This window comes from Euphorbia lathyris, chromosome 9, assembly GCF_963576675.1.
Source record: "Euphorbia lathyris chromosome 9, ddEupLath1.1, whole genome shotgun sequence".
Taxonomy (NCBI): domain Eukaryota; kingdom Viridiplantae; phylum Streptophyta; class Magnoliopsida; order Malpighiales; family Euphorbiaceae; genus Euphorbia; species Euphorbia lathyris.
Window position 1 is genome coordinate 56,532,337 of NC_088918.1, and position 15,369 is coordinate 56,547,705.

Below are 15,369 nucleotides of genomic sequence, written 5' to 3' on the forward strand. Positions count from 1 at the left end.
TGGTCAGAGAATTTTACGCAAATCTAAGGGTTGCCGATGATGATGTTGACCATTTGGTCACCAGGGTAAAAAACAAGGACATCACCATCACTCCATCCTATCTTGCAAAATTGCTAAAGTTGAAGGCAGAAGGATCAGAACTCAGGTGCACGAACGACTACATGCGCATTGATTACCCTGTTGAGTTCTGTAAACCAAAGCACCACAAAGGAGAAATTGCCAGCACTTGCATGGGTCAGCCTCAGAAAATGGCCCACTATATTCTAACCAACTTCCTGTTCCCCAAGATCGACACCTCCTCCCCAGCTTCCAATTTTGAGCAGTGTTTTATCTGGCACATGCTGAACTACAAGCCGCTCAACATGCCCGTCTTTCTCATCGGTGCTTTCCAATGTAGTACCGGGACCCTCAGGATGGGTTCTCTCATCACCAAAATACTTCAGGATCACCAGGTCAGCTTAGTAGAGGAAATTGAGATTTCGGGTACGGAAATCACCTCAGCAATGTTGTTCGGCTTAGCCTACAACCAACCTATAAAACCTAAGAAAGGAAAGGGGGCTATGGTTGAAGAAGAACCCGCTGAGGAAGATATGGAAGGGGATAATATGGTTGAAGGAGATAATATGGTTGAAGGAGCACAAGATGAGCTGACCAAGAAAGGGAAGAAAGTTGTGGTTGAAAAGGAACCTGCTGAGCGCAGTAGGCAGGAAAAAAAGAGGAAAGCTGACCAATCCTCAACTAAGGACATTAACACAGCTCCGAAAAAGCTTTGGATAATATCTAGTGCAAAGAAAGCTGCTCTTGCTGAGCAAGCTCAAGGGGAACCTAAGTCAGCTGAGAAACAGAAAAGGCAAGCTGAGCCTGAGGAAGAAAGTGAGGAAACCCCTGATCAGCCTTTGAAGAGGAAGAAAACCTATGGGTTGAAGCCGATCGATGCTAACCCACTTGACTTTGTGATTACAAAGGAATCACACTTCGTGCGAAGTCAATAAATTGATCTGGAAAAGACTCCTTATGATCAGGAGGAAGAACTGAGTGATATTAAGGGTCAGCCTCAAGCTGACAAGATGGGTTCTGCTGAGCCAAGTAACACAGGTGCTGCTGAGCAACCTGCTGAGAACCAAGCTAAGCCACCAATGAAGGACAAGGTTGTAGAAGGCCTTGATGCTGACCTTGGACTCGACTCTTCTTCTGAGTCTCTTGACTCCATTGCTGCTGATCCCTCACCTCAAGCCAACAAGGACAGCATAGAAAAGCGGTTCAAACGCAAGGCTCTGAAACCCAAATTCATTGACTTATTGGATGAATCTCCGCTGAGGGACCCTATCACTGATCTCACTGGGCTTCAATTCCAGTTCTTCACAGACATTGTTGAACCTTCTCTTGACCAAGTAAAAGAAAAATAAGCCTCTATTTCTCGAGCTGAGGAACAAGCCGACCCGAAAGCTTCTAAGGGTCCAATTTCTGCCGACACTTCTGCTCATCCTTCCACTGAGCAAGTGCTCGAAGTCTATGCTGCTCAACCCAACGAGTTAGCAAAGGAAACTCCTCTTGTTCAAGCCAGTTCTGAGTTGCCTCAACATCCAACTTCTACTCAGCCTCAGACTGACACTGAGCAGGTTAATATCTCTACCGATCAACCTCTTTCCACTCCTACCAAGCAGAATGAAAACCAATCAGCACCAGCTACTGACCTGAATAAAAGTACAGCTGCTGACCAAGATGGAACCTCCACTTCCGGACAGCACCAAACACCTCCTCCATCCGGTGCTGACAACATTACGGCCGCTGAGCAACACACTGATGAATCCTATATTTATCTTAATGCCTCTGAGTCTGGAAGGAAAATCATTGACTCAGCTCAAGCTCTACTTCACGATATTCATCAGAGTCACGCCGAAGCTGATGGTTCTGTTCCTACTGAGCCAACCCAAATATCCTCTATCACTCAACTTCTGACCGAAATTAAGGGTCTCAAAGAACTAATGAGTGTCATGACATCCTTCGTCTCTCAACAGCCCAAGCAAGAGTCCATAGTGAAGCTGGCTGAACTCCAGCTGATGATGGTCAATCACATGAACTCCATCCAAGGTCAACTCAATACCTTATCAGTTGCCAACTCAACATCTACAACCTCTGCTGAGGTCAATCACCTTTTCTCCCAGCTGACCTCTGAGCTAACCGGAGCTCGTGACCTTATCTCCTCCTCTTCTCAATGCTCAATCGAACAGATTGGTGAAGCCATTCGCCTACTCAAATTAATCAGAGAAGAGATGGACACTGACCAGGTCAAAACCAATGAGATTCTGCAATGCACTCAGTCCACAGTTACGCATGTTTGGCACACAATGTTCAATGTCAGTCTTATGACACTGCGCTGCTCAGGATGTACTATCAATCCTATGCACGGATGACTGAATCAATAACTTGGATTGGGAAATCTTTAGAGTATTTACTCAGTATGCTCAGTGCCAACATAAAAATTCACGCCTCAAGTATGGCTGATGGCGTGCATGTCTTCAAAGGTGTACGAGAAAGTACGAGTCAAATGCAGCAGTATTCATCGATACTGACTCGTGCTGTTCTCCAAGGGACTTTCTATGCTCCTCCTCCTCCATCTCATGATGCTGGCAAAACGGGGGAGAAAGAAAAAACAAAGCAAGCTGGAACTCAGCAGAAAATGAGGGAGTCAGCCAAGCAGCCAGTTGTCGGAACTCAGCAGAAGCCTGGTTCAACTTCTGCTATCCCGGGCAATCAGAGTCAGCAACAAAGAATAGCCAATGGCAAGGGCAAATAGATTAGATATAGCCTTAGTTTATGACTTTTTACTTTATATCTGGTGTGTTCTATGTGTTAAGCTGACTATCTAATATATATGCATCCTTTATCCAAAACTGACTATGTTTATGCGATGCTTACTTGTGCTTATATGATGATCTGTCATACTTAACTATTCATTGAACAACAAATTAAATTTTGTAAACATAAGGGATATACAAGTAAATCATACTAAACACAAACTTTGATACCTATATTTGAAACTGAGTAATGACCAAGTGTTCCAAATATTGACTTACTTCTGAAAACTGACCTTAGGCTCATCTGAATTAGATATTGGAAGGTCTAGAATTGAACTAAGTCAGTAAAGGCATGTCTTAATTTTACTCGATTAGATCTTAGAATGTTTAGAGTTGAATTAAGTCAATAGATGCAACCCCTATGGGGGAGTAATTTTAGAAGAATAAGGTAAACAATCATGAGGGATGCTCAACACTAAGTTCCTTAATTAAATACTTTTGCCAACATCAAAATGGGAGAGTTTGTTGAAACACCTTTCCACATGATTTTGATTTGACAAAATTATTTAAGTTAACCTCATGATTAAGACAATTAAATTTAAGTGCTTTGATTTAATTGTACTAATGAGTTTGTTCAATGTTGAGTAAAGTTTACTAACGAGAACAGAAACTAAGTGTTCAATAAGAAAGACAGAACGAAGTCAGCATGAGTAAAGACACACAGCAGAAGCTGAGTAAAATGTAACTCAGCCTTGTTAAAAGAAAAGTCTTCTTCAGAATAACGCTTGAAGGCTAAGCCAACCGAAGAATCTGAGTGGAATGTAACTCAGCATAGATAAAGAAATAGAGTGAAGGCAAAGCCGAACAATCAAGCTGAGTATTCGTCATGACAGCGCCAATGATCCGTTGACTAGAAGACAAAGTCCGACAAAGGTCTGCACCAATTCAGAAGCCTCAGAATTACACCAAGAGGCCTTTTCGAGACGCATGGATCGCCTGTCATTTGGCAAAAAGACAAACCTGGCGCTAGAAGACGAACCTGGCGCAAGAAGACGAAAGTGGCAAGCCCGATGCCTGCTAAAATCAGACGACAGGATTGGCCTGCGATTCTGAATGCTGACCAATGAATGACGCAAGAAGACCGTTTGAATTCAACGGATATGTCCGAATTCAAATCATTGAAGCTTCAGATTTTGCTATAAAAGGACAAGTTCATCACTTGTATCCTTCGCCGAATTAAAAAAAGAAAAAAGACAAGCAAGATCTTCACTAAGTTAAAAGATCCAAAAGAGAAGCTGTCTGATTAGAAAAAGCAATTTCTTACACCCAATTCCAATCATTGTGTAAAAGTCTAGAGTGAATTTGTATTCATCTAAAGTGTTCTTCATTTAGAGAGAACAATCTTGTATCAACTGTAAAGGTTAGAAGAGTGGAGCTGAGTACTCAGTTTTAGTACTCAGTGGTAGAGAAAATCTGAGTGTTCGGTTATAGCGCTCAGTAGGATTGAGTAGACGAATAGAGGACGGTACTCTTGCATACTCAATTGCTTTGTAAACGGTTTGTGCTCTACCTTTAAAGAGCTCAGTAGTGGATTGAAAAAGCCCGGAGGGATTCTAGGGACTGGACGTAGGCGGTGAGGCCGAACCAGGATAAGACTGCTGAGTAATCTCTAACCCTTCTCTTTATATATATATATATATATATATATATATATATATATATATATATGTATGTATGTGTTGCTTGCTTAAACTACTCAGTATATAATCTGAAAAAGCCGACGCTGAGTAATTAGAGTGTTGAGTTGGAAACTGACCAGTGTTATTTCCCAACTCACAAGTGAAACAGTTCTAGTCAGCTTCTGACTAAAGATGTCTTACACTACGCTCAGCCTTGCTGACCTGAAACTGAGTGAAGTTATTTAAAGGATTAAATTAAGTCAGCATAATTAAGCGAAAAAGTTACATTAGTTCCTAACCCCTCCTTGAAACTAATCCTATTACATTACACGAGACCAACATAGATAACATTAGAAACCTAGTAGTTCGGTACTTGTAGAATAAATCCTGTGGATTCGATACCTGGACTTCTCTAGATTATTATTTGGTAACGACGGGGTACACTTATTCCTTAGTGAGTCTCGTTGGGCGTTAGCTCTGAGGCGCATCAGCACGCATCTTTAGTTTCCATAGACCGAAGTTCGTCGATCTATCAATCTTTTCAATATCGAATTTTGTAGATGGGGCCATGTCTATTTAAAAATTAATTCACTAAAGAAAATAAAACGCTTTGATATCACTTGTTAGGAGATAAAGATCCACTTATGTGAACTAATTGAACAATTGAAAAGAGTAATAAACAAGCAACACAAGGAATTTACGTGGTTCAGCTAATTCGTGCCTACTTCAACGGGAGAGGAGAATTTTTATTGTAGTAATCAAGAGGAATCAAGAACAACTTACAAGAGAACTATTAAACCTCACTAATCCAAGAATTATCCTAGAAATACTATGCCGAAGCGTTTTCCAACTCTGCGTTATAATTTCCTCCCAAACAAATTTTCTACATTATTCTCTCCACCACACAAAGTTCAAATGAACCTTCATATTTATAGCCTTGATGTAGAAGCTTGGTCCTTGCTCCAAGTTTTCGAAACTTGTTGACAGTTAACTTAATAGATACAAGTTCCATATAGATAGTAAATGTTAAATCTTAAATGTTTGTACACAGTACACCAAACTCGTAATGACTAAAAGAAAGTATTTCTACGAAATTTGTCAACCAATCAGTATTGTAACGGGATGTCCTTCCTTTACGCAAGGTATGAAATAATTTATAAGTAGGTTGCATAAAGAAAAAGAAGGTAAAATATATATAATTGTGGAAAAGTGGCCCAAAATATCATGTATGGGAATATCATTTGAGTAGTGAATATATATATATGTATAAATTGTATTTTGGTAGCTAGAAATTCAAGCATATTATGATAACATGTTTTTGATATATTACCAAGTTGACTGATACTTTCTCTCTCTTTCTTTTTCTCTTATTCTCTCTCCCTCTCCGGGAGTCTTGGTGAGACATTCAGTTGGTGTATGCCTCTCTAGTGGTGTTTACAAGAGACACCCACTAAATCTTACTCTTTCCCTCCTCACAATTACATTACATGAAAGTCTGCATCTTTCTTCCTCATTTACAACTGCCATTTTCTTTTTTGCAGCTTTCTAAACTCAATTTACATCTACAATCACATAATTCAGGTACCTACTTTTCTAAATCTTATTCCTTGACTATATATTATATTTAGATTGATTTGAGTGATTTGATTGATGGAAATCTTGCTTGACTTGTTATTATTGTCTCCCACTCAAATACAATAAGCTTTTTTCTTCTGTTATTTTACATTATTTCTGCAATAGCTACAAGATAAACATAAATAAAAAATTCCATTAGGATATGGACAAACAACTAAATTATAAAAACATTTATCTGCAACTTCACAACTTCTTTATCAATTTCAAAAGGGAATGTTAGCATAAGTAGATATATGTATATATGGTTTAAAAACCTTAGGGCTGAAATTGGGAAGATGCCCTAGGCATTACTTTTATGATTGTTTAATTTATTTAGGAGATGGAATCTCTGTAGTATATGTCCCAATGGAAAAAGGATAAAGAAAAGTTACTTTTCCTCGTAAGTAGGAAATTATTCGTTTGTTTGAGGACTATCCTCACAAATTACTATCTACTGCAGCAGAGGGAGGATTCAATTCAATCACTAGTGCTAAAGCTGGCCTATGGACCAATATCACATTCTCTTTGGACCACCCTTTTCAATTAACTGATTAGTCCAATTAACCTATAATACCAACAATTAGTTACGAACATCTACAGTAAAAGAAAAACACCTAAAATTCTTTATTTTAAAATGAAAAGACAAACACCGGAAGAAACTGAAGTAACCAAAACACCCCTTTAATGACGAGTAAATCATTGTAAAAGTTTTAAGGTATCAAGAAATCACGTTAAAGAAGTTTAAAGTGTCAATAAATCATTATAAATAAGTTGAGAAGTTAATGAGACATCTATTCACAAATAAACGGATCCCCTAATGTAGTAATTAAGCCAAATCAGAGATCCTTTCAGTTTATTGTAAGATTTGTTTCTTAATCTGTAGTCCCTAAAGAAAAGAGTAACTAGAAGTATTTTTGTATTTCTTATTGTAGTAAGGGAATCTCATGCTGATCTCTTAAAAATAAGAAATTCTATTGTGATTTGGTCTTGAACCACTAAAATGATGACACGTTAGTAGTAGTGATGAGATGTCACCACTTTAATTTAGAAAACTTCCTTAAAAGGTTGAATAGGTATCCAACAAAGAGTCCTGTGTTTGAGGGTGTTGGTTAAAAAAAGGGGTATTGCATGAAAGGGTAATAAAATAAAAGAATAAAGAGTTTAACACTTTTAAGCTGTCTGTACACTTTCATTTCACTACTTATTATATAAGATGCCAAAAAAGCATCACTACTCCATTCAACTCTATAGGTGCTTTTACTTAATTACATATAAACAATACATTCTGATTTTTATGAATTGTAATCCAAGTCATGCAAATAATTAATTATTAATACATTTAATTACTTGAATCAACTCAAATGTTTTCATTATATATGTTTTAGGTAGTTGGCCATAGTAATAATAAAAAATAAATCCAAGGTTAAAAATAAATAGTAAGATGTAGGGTCTAGAAGCAAAGAGAATGGGACTGCTTCTTTTATGACTAATGATGTTTCACTTTGTCACTATTGCAAAAAAGAAGGTCAAATTCCTCTTTAATCATACTTTATTCCATTCCTTTGCTTTGCTGCTCATAAACCTCAATCTTCTTTGTCTCTGTGTATCCATTCTTGTCCTTATTCCTTTCATACTATATAATTCCTCTCCATCCAATATTTGATTTAAGTCATTTAAATAGATTAGCTACCTCTCCAATATTTTCATTTTTACTTCAACTTTCATTACAAGGTCTTGTAAGACATATACCTATATATGCTCCAGAGATTTGAAGTGAAAACTAGTTGGTTTGGTTGGAGTATACAAAATTTGCACAAATGAAGTTCATGAAAATCGGAACACGGCCTGATACCTTTTATACAGAAGAAGCTACAAGGTTTGTTTGATCAACTATATATCATTAGTTAACATTATGTCGAGTTCGATTCCTAGCGTACACAGAGTGATTTTAGCTTCATAATGCAGGTCTGTAATATCAGATATGCCTACTGACCTTGTTATACGAATTAACAACATCAGTTACCTTCTCCATAAGGTATGACTTGTATTTTATTTTATGTTTGAAGAACAATCTGATGAAATTGTGCAGATTTATAAACTTAAATGCTTGTTGATTTTGTTAATTCTATTTAGCTGCAGTTTCCACTTATTCCGAGATGTGGCTTGTTACAAAGACTGTGTAAAGATTATGAAGATTCGGGGACTGTTACAATTGAGCTTCATGACATTCCTGGAGGAGATGAGGCATTTGAGCTATGTGCTAAGTATTGCTATGGAATTACAATCAATCTTAGTGCTCATAATTTTGTGCCTGCTATTTGTGCTGCCAAGTTTCTCCGAATGACTGAGTCCGTCGACAAGGGAAATTTCGTTCTCAAACTCGACGCCTTTTTCGATTCCTGCATCCTCGAAGGCTGGAAAGACTCGATAGTCGCGTTACAGACGACAATCAAATTGACCGAATGGTCAGAGAATCTTGGAATCATCAGAAGATGCATTGATTCAATTGTTGGAAAAATCCTTACTCCTCCTGCTAAGGTTAGTTCATAATGTCCTACTATTAAAGTATAAGTTTCCGAGAGTTTCAGTTTCCGAAATGTTATCTTTTTATTATGTATAGGTCACATGGTCTTACACTTATACCAGACCGGGGTTTAACAAGTCTCAGCAGTCTGTTCCGCGGGATTGGTGGACCGAGGATATATCTGATCTCCATATTGATCTCTTTCGATGTGTGATCATAGCCATTCGATCAACGAACATTCTGCCACCGCAACTTATAGGCGAGGCCTTGCACGTCTACGCCTGTCGTTGGTTACCGGACACCACCAAGAGTCGAATTTGGGAGAGTACTTCAGCATCTCAAATTGAAGATGTTAAAGAGAAGAACAAGAAAATTCTTGAAGCCATTGTAGGTATGATTCCAGCTGAAAAAGGGTCAGTTTCGGTGGGTTTCTTGCTTAGACTTCTTAGCATTGCAAACTATTTAGGAGCTTCTCATGTTACAAAGACAGAACTTATACGAAAATCGAGTCTGCAATTAGAGGAAGCATCAGTAACAGACTTAGTTTTTCCTTGTCATTCATCTGCATCTTCGGCAATGATTTACGATATTGATTTGATTCTACCAGTAATTGAAAGTTACTTGATGCTCTGGAGAAGGAAATCTCCTGAACCTATGGAAAACAGTCATTCAATAAGATCAATTAGAAAAATTGGAAAGCTTATAGATTTGTACCTTCAAGTAGTAGCAAAAGATAAGAATGTTCCTGTATCCAAAATAGTATCAGTTGCAGAAGCTTTGCCAGATTTTTCCAGGATAGATCATGATGATCTTTACAAGGCAATCAACATTTATCTCAAGGTATGAAAACTAAAACCAATGTTGCTTTCTGTTGAGAAATTCAGGCCTAACTCAAGTTTAGCAGCATTGCTTTCAGAGGCGGATGAGGTAGGGGACATGGAGTGCCCAAGCACTCCAGCCTCCGTGAACCATCCTTCTTAGGGGTGGTTTAGCCACTCCTGTGGTCCCTATGTTACATAGAAATTCTAAGCGAGGGTCTGGAAAAGGGTCCCACCATAAAAGTGTATTGGGAGCAAACTTTCCCTGCTAATTTTTTTTTGCAAGACTCGAACCCATGAGTTCTCGATCACACAACAACAACGTTTACCGTTGCAACAAGGCTTGCCCTCTAAACCAATAACACTATAAATATTGAAAATAGGAAACACATTTCTCGAAACCATTTAGGCTGGTAAACACAATCCAATTTCAATTTGAAAAAAAAAAAAAAAAAATCAATTCAATTCTAGCTAATTGAACTTCCACAATTTCTTATAATTTACTTTTTACTTTTGTAATCATCTAGAGTATAAATATCAAATCTTTTTTATTATTTTACTTTTAAAATTTATAATATGTTTCTATATATCTAATATTTTACATGTTTCTATTTCCTATATTTGTTTAGAAATAACTTTTTGTATTGTCAATTTCAATTGTTGTGTCCTTGCAACATATAGATTGTAGGAAAAGCACTCAGAAAAGAGAAATGCCCAACCCTTTGTTGCCTTTGGCCCTATCCAGGCCAAAACAACGTCTCTTTGGCATGTGAAGGGGCAAAAAGCCCTACATGCTGACGAGAAATTTGCACCCCAACCCTAAGAACTAGTTCCGCCACTGATTGTTTCCTACTTTATTGTTTTTCTAATTAAGCAATGCTAGATACTTAACAGTTTCTGCAAACTCATTGAAATTTTGAAACAGGAGCAACCTGATCTGAACAAGGCAGAGAAGAAGAGGCTCTGCCGGAATCTGGACTGCCAGAAACTGTCACCTGAAGTGCGAGCACACGCAGTTAAGAACGAGCGGTTACCATTGAGAACCGTAGTCCAAGTTCTCTTCTTTGAGCAAGAGAAAGAGAAAGAGAAAGGTTCAAAGAAAGTGGTGTCGAAAGGGAAACGAATATCACAAATATCAGCAGAAGAAATGAGTAATAAGCTACAATTAGGCACAGAAGATGAACATCAGAAAATGAAGAGAGCAGATAAAAATTCAAGAAGTGGAGACATAGAGGAAGTCGTAGAGTCCAGGAGAGGGAAAGAAAGCACAGAAGAAGAAGGAAGTTCAGGAAGTAATAAGTTAAATCCAAAGAAGATAATGCAAAGCAGAAGTAGATCAGAGCATGGCCGTGACAAGGGTAGAGACAGATAGAGATCCATTAAATAATTGATTATTTGTACCTAGTTTATGTAATTCTGCTCTGTTCTTTCTGTAAGAAATGCACTTAATTAGTTTATCAAGAGAGACGATTGGTGAATAAATATGTACAGTATTGATTCGAGATTATTCTGGGCAGTATTTAGGATCAAAACTTTTTTTTTTAAGTAAAAAGTTTAGGTAAAGTAGGTGTACCACTCCCAATATCAGAGGAATTGATCAAGCAAATCAAGCAAATGTTCAACGCCTTACCACTCGGACCAACACTCATTCCCCGATCAAAACCTCTTTAATTGCATTGTAATGAGTTCATAAACTTCAATGACTTCACATCACATATTTATGGGTGAATACTACAAAAAAAAAAAAAAAAATGAAACTCACAAAATAATAGAGAGATGGAGAAAGAAGGCCCAATCTAGCAAAAATGTGAGATGACTGAGCCTGCCTGCCTGAGCAAAGAGGACCTGGACCCAAAGCACCAGTGATTTATGTTAGATTGGTCATGGTTTATAAATTTTGTAATCAATATATTTAAATTCTCTATTTTTTTATTTTATTTTATTCTAGATTTATTCCATTTAAAATTTAAGTGAGTGTTTTTATTTATAATTTTATATATTTTTTTTTATATTTTTACTAAATTGTTTAATTTTATTTTGATATTTATATTGCATTATATGTTTTTTATATTATTCATTAACTTTTTTCTAAAATAACTACTAGAAAACAACTGATCAACAGCTGAAATCAGCAATGAAAATTATTCCGCTACTGATCAGCAGTAGAACAGCAGCAGCAAAACTGCAATGGAACAAGATTCTGCCAGTGATCAACAGTGGAATTGCAGCGGCAATTATTCCGCTGCTGATTACAAGTCAAAAAATTTACATTCATCTTTGATGCGTCATTCTCCTTGTCTTTGTCCCTTTCTCTCTCACTTCTCTTACCATTGGTTCCATTGCCAAGACATGGAGTGGCTCTCAATGAAGCATTTTCTGGCTGATGCGTCCTTTTCCTTGTCCTTGTCCCTTTCTCTCTCCTTATGTAGTGCAACATGCTCAATGACCCTGCAAATGCATCATATAATACAAATATTCAATAAATTTAAGAAACTATCTCAGCATTGATGTTTCATTCTGGATAGCCAGAGCCATAGTATCACAACATATTCAATATTCATACTCTTACCCTGCTTCTATTGTCTTGCTTTCCTCCACTGTTTTAGTTAGCTTCTTCAAAATCACCATCTTTTTAGCCACCTAAAAAAGAACTATTAGATCAGGCTAGGACAAGGCACCCATACAGATGATGTAAAATTGTGCTTGCATATACATTTAATATTTGTAAGTAAAATACTACATACATCTAACTGTGCAAAAAAAAATATTAGGGAAGTGACAAGGAATAAGCAGAGGGGACAGAGTATCAAAAGATACTCTATCCAAATTATATATATATATATATATATATATATAACTATCAGATATTAATATGAATTGGATCTTTAACTATGTTCTATGACATGTTATTAGAGCATTTTTTACCAAGTGATTAAGGACTAATTTTCTTATAGGAGAGCAGCACATATAGAATTTGGATTGGGGAGAAATCAATTTTTCCACTCTATAAAACCTAATTCCAAATTAGATTTTTATTTCCTCTCAAAAGTATAGTTTAAATCAAATTCCAATTTTTATTAACATACGTACGTGTGTGTGTGTATATATATATATATAATATTAATTTTTATCTAAACTAAATTCACATTTTAACTATTAAAATGTAATTCCTAATTAGATAAATTTATCCATTTTATTTGCTAATTGGGTTTGGGCCGAATGAATCTGATTTCAATCCCATTGAAATCCCTCATTCACGTAGGCCCACTTATACTATGCTTAAATTCATGTAACTATTATATGTATCTTAAACTACCCTGAGAAACTTTATTCCAATCAGTCTTTTTTTTTAGTGTACGGTCTTGCCGGCCTATTTGATGTTGGTATTTTGACCAAAACAAAGTTTCGTCTCATAAGTCCTAATGCGCTCTAGCAAGCCATTATGACTACCCAATTTAATAGTAATATCGTGTATGAAAACTAAGAACCTAATGGTTACCTCAAGAGATCCTTTTATTGTGCGATATCAAATCCAACATGAGGCATGATAATGTGACTCCCATCTGATGCTCGAACATTTCTTGATCTCATAGTAAACCGATAAGTTCGAATAATAATACCGATTGCTTCATTCAAATATGGCCACATGCTTCTCAATTTTATTAATCAATTTAAATTAGAGGTTTTATTTGTTTTAAGTTTTAATAAATTGAATGAAATAATATTAGATATTATTATTTTAATTAAAACTGAATTAGTGTTTAATAATAATAAAGATCATATTAAATTCTAATTAATTGTTATGAAATTGAATTAGTATTTAATGATAATAAAATTCTATTAAATTCTATTTAATTGTTATGAAACTATAAATAGGTTAAGGATGAGATTTTTTAACCTAACCCTAACATAATTGTATTTTTCATAACTCAAAGCACTGACTCTCCCTCTCCCTATTGAGTAGCCATTGCCTCCCCCCCCTAAAAGAACTCAGCCAAGCTTTGTTTTTGTTCGATGATTTGATTAAAGTGCTAGCACATGGGGTTCTACATTGTTGTCTCTTGTGTATGGTGTAGAGAAGCTGCACTTTGCAGGTTTCAATCTCAAGCAATGGGAACATCTCTCTACATCGGTGAAAGGTGATTAGATTGTTTAACCTTAATTCTACATGTTTATCTATGGAAAAAAGTTTTTCTTGATTAAACTTAGTTTTACGCCTGTTTAATCGTTTTAGAAATTCCAACACCTTTGAAGGTAGAAGTACTCTAGCTGCAAAAGGATGGAAACATGGTAGCCTAAGAACCCATCTTGAGCTCAAAATCTTGATGCTTTTTCCATTCCCTATATACCACACACAACCCTCTAAAATAACTCTACGGGCATTTGGCTAACTCCTCAACACATAACTAACTCGAGAACTAAGTTCAACATAAAAAATAGAAGAGTTTATAAAACATTTGTTTTGAGAACAAAAGAACAAAAGAACAAAGAGAGTCGGGTCTTTCAGTCAGTCTTCGCACTTTTTTTTTTTTTTTTGCTAGAAATGCCTGGTTAAAATAAATAATATGGCGGAAACCTAGCCCATTATCAGAATTCAAGGCACATAAACTACTCCACCTAACCAGTTAATGATACGCCTTTTATCCTTACTAGTTTTTGGCCCGTGATGCACGGATTCATCTTAATATATAAATATTAATAAAAATACAATCTACTAATTACAATTAATGACATAAATGTGTTATATAAATTAAATATTATTATTTGATTTTCACATTTACGTTAAATAATCTTTTTATATATAAATATAATAATAGAATTAAAACTAATATATTATATATTATATTATATTTTTTATCAGTAAAAAAGGAGGAAGTGACACCTCAGTTCCATCGTTACTGTTTTATATTATATATAGATATGTAGAGAATTAGAGAGATTTTAGGGATTAATTTAAATTCTGTAGAATTTTTCGATATAGTACGGATAAAATAATCTTTTTATAGATAAATATATATAATAATACAATTAAAATTAATATATTAAATTTTTTATCACTAAAAAAGGAGGAAGTGACACATCAGTTCCATCATTACTGTTTTATATTATATATAGATATGTAGAGAATTAGAGAGATTTTAGGGATTAATTTAAATTCTGTAGAACTCTTAGATATAGTACGGATAAAATAATCTTTTTATAGATAAATATATATAATAAAATTAAAATTAATATATTAAATTTTTTATCACTAAAAAAAAGAGGAAGTGACACCTCAATTCCATCGTTACTGTTTTATATTATATATAGATTACCCCAACGAAACCTGGCAATAAAGGCTTGTAAATCATCACAAAAGGACTTCAGGAGAAAAAAAAATACAACTCATCATGTACTAAGGGGCATATTAGACAACCGCTTTAATAAAACCTCCTTCCTAGCTCTAGACACAATGTTCATTCCACCCCTAGATTCTTTTCAACAACCTTTCTCTGAGAGAATTGAAGATAAATTTTTTGGACCTCTCTATCATAGTTGGCAAGCCTAAGTAGCGGGGAAATGCTTGTACCATTTTTTCTCCTAAAAAAGGTTATCTTTAGTATTTGACATTGAAACTGATTTCTGACTTATTAATATTTGTGCACTGCCCCCATGCCATTTCATAATGATGATGAATATTTTTAAGCACCAACACTCTTAAAAATTTGCTTGACAAAATATCATGGAATCATATACAAAGAATAAATGAGAGATGACATGCCCCACATAGCCAACTTTAATTCCACGCAAAATTCTAACATATTTCTCATCCCTAATCAAATATGGAAGCCTTTCCGCATAAATCAAAACTCAAACCAAGTTTGAGAAAAAATTAGTCTAATCCTTATAATTCAACTATCATAACTCATTCAATGTGAATAATCCAATGCATTAAG

At 35.6% G+C, this 15,369-nt stretch overlaps 1 protein-coding gene across 3 annotated transcripts; it reads left to right on the forward strand.

Annotated features, from left to right (window-relative positions):
* Window positions 1-5,829: 5,829 nt before the first annotated feature.
* LOC136205192 (BTB/POZ domain-containing protein At5g47800) lies at window positions 5,830-11,103 on the forward strand. 3 transcript variants are annotated; one of them, XM_065995691.1, is made up of 6 exons: window positions 5,830-6,058; window positions 7,856-7,967; window positions 8,057-8,126; window positions 8,225-8,629; window positions 8,712-9,455; window positions 10,359-11,103. In XM_065995691.1, exons 2-6 carry the CDS (start codon window positions 7,909-7,911, stop codon window positions 10,803-10,805), a joined length of 1,725 nt encoding a protein of 574 aa, XP_065851763.1. In that variant the 5' UTR covers window positions 5,830-6,058; window positions 7,856-7,908; the 3' UTR covers window positions 10,806-11,103. The 3 variants fall into 3 exon arrangements, with proteins under 3 accessions (XP_065851763.1, XP_065851762.1, XP_065851764.1); XM_065995690.1 differs by lacking the exon at window positions 5,830-6,058 and having other exon boundaries at window positions 7,570-7,967; XM_065995692.1 differs by lacking the exon at window positions 5,830-6,058 and having other exon boundaries at window positions 7,571-7,967; window positions 8,231-8,629; window positions 10,359-11,102.
* The last annotated feature ends 4,266 nt before the right edge of the window (window positions 11,104-15,369 follow it).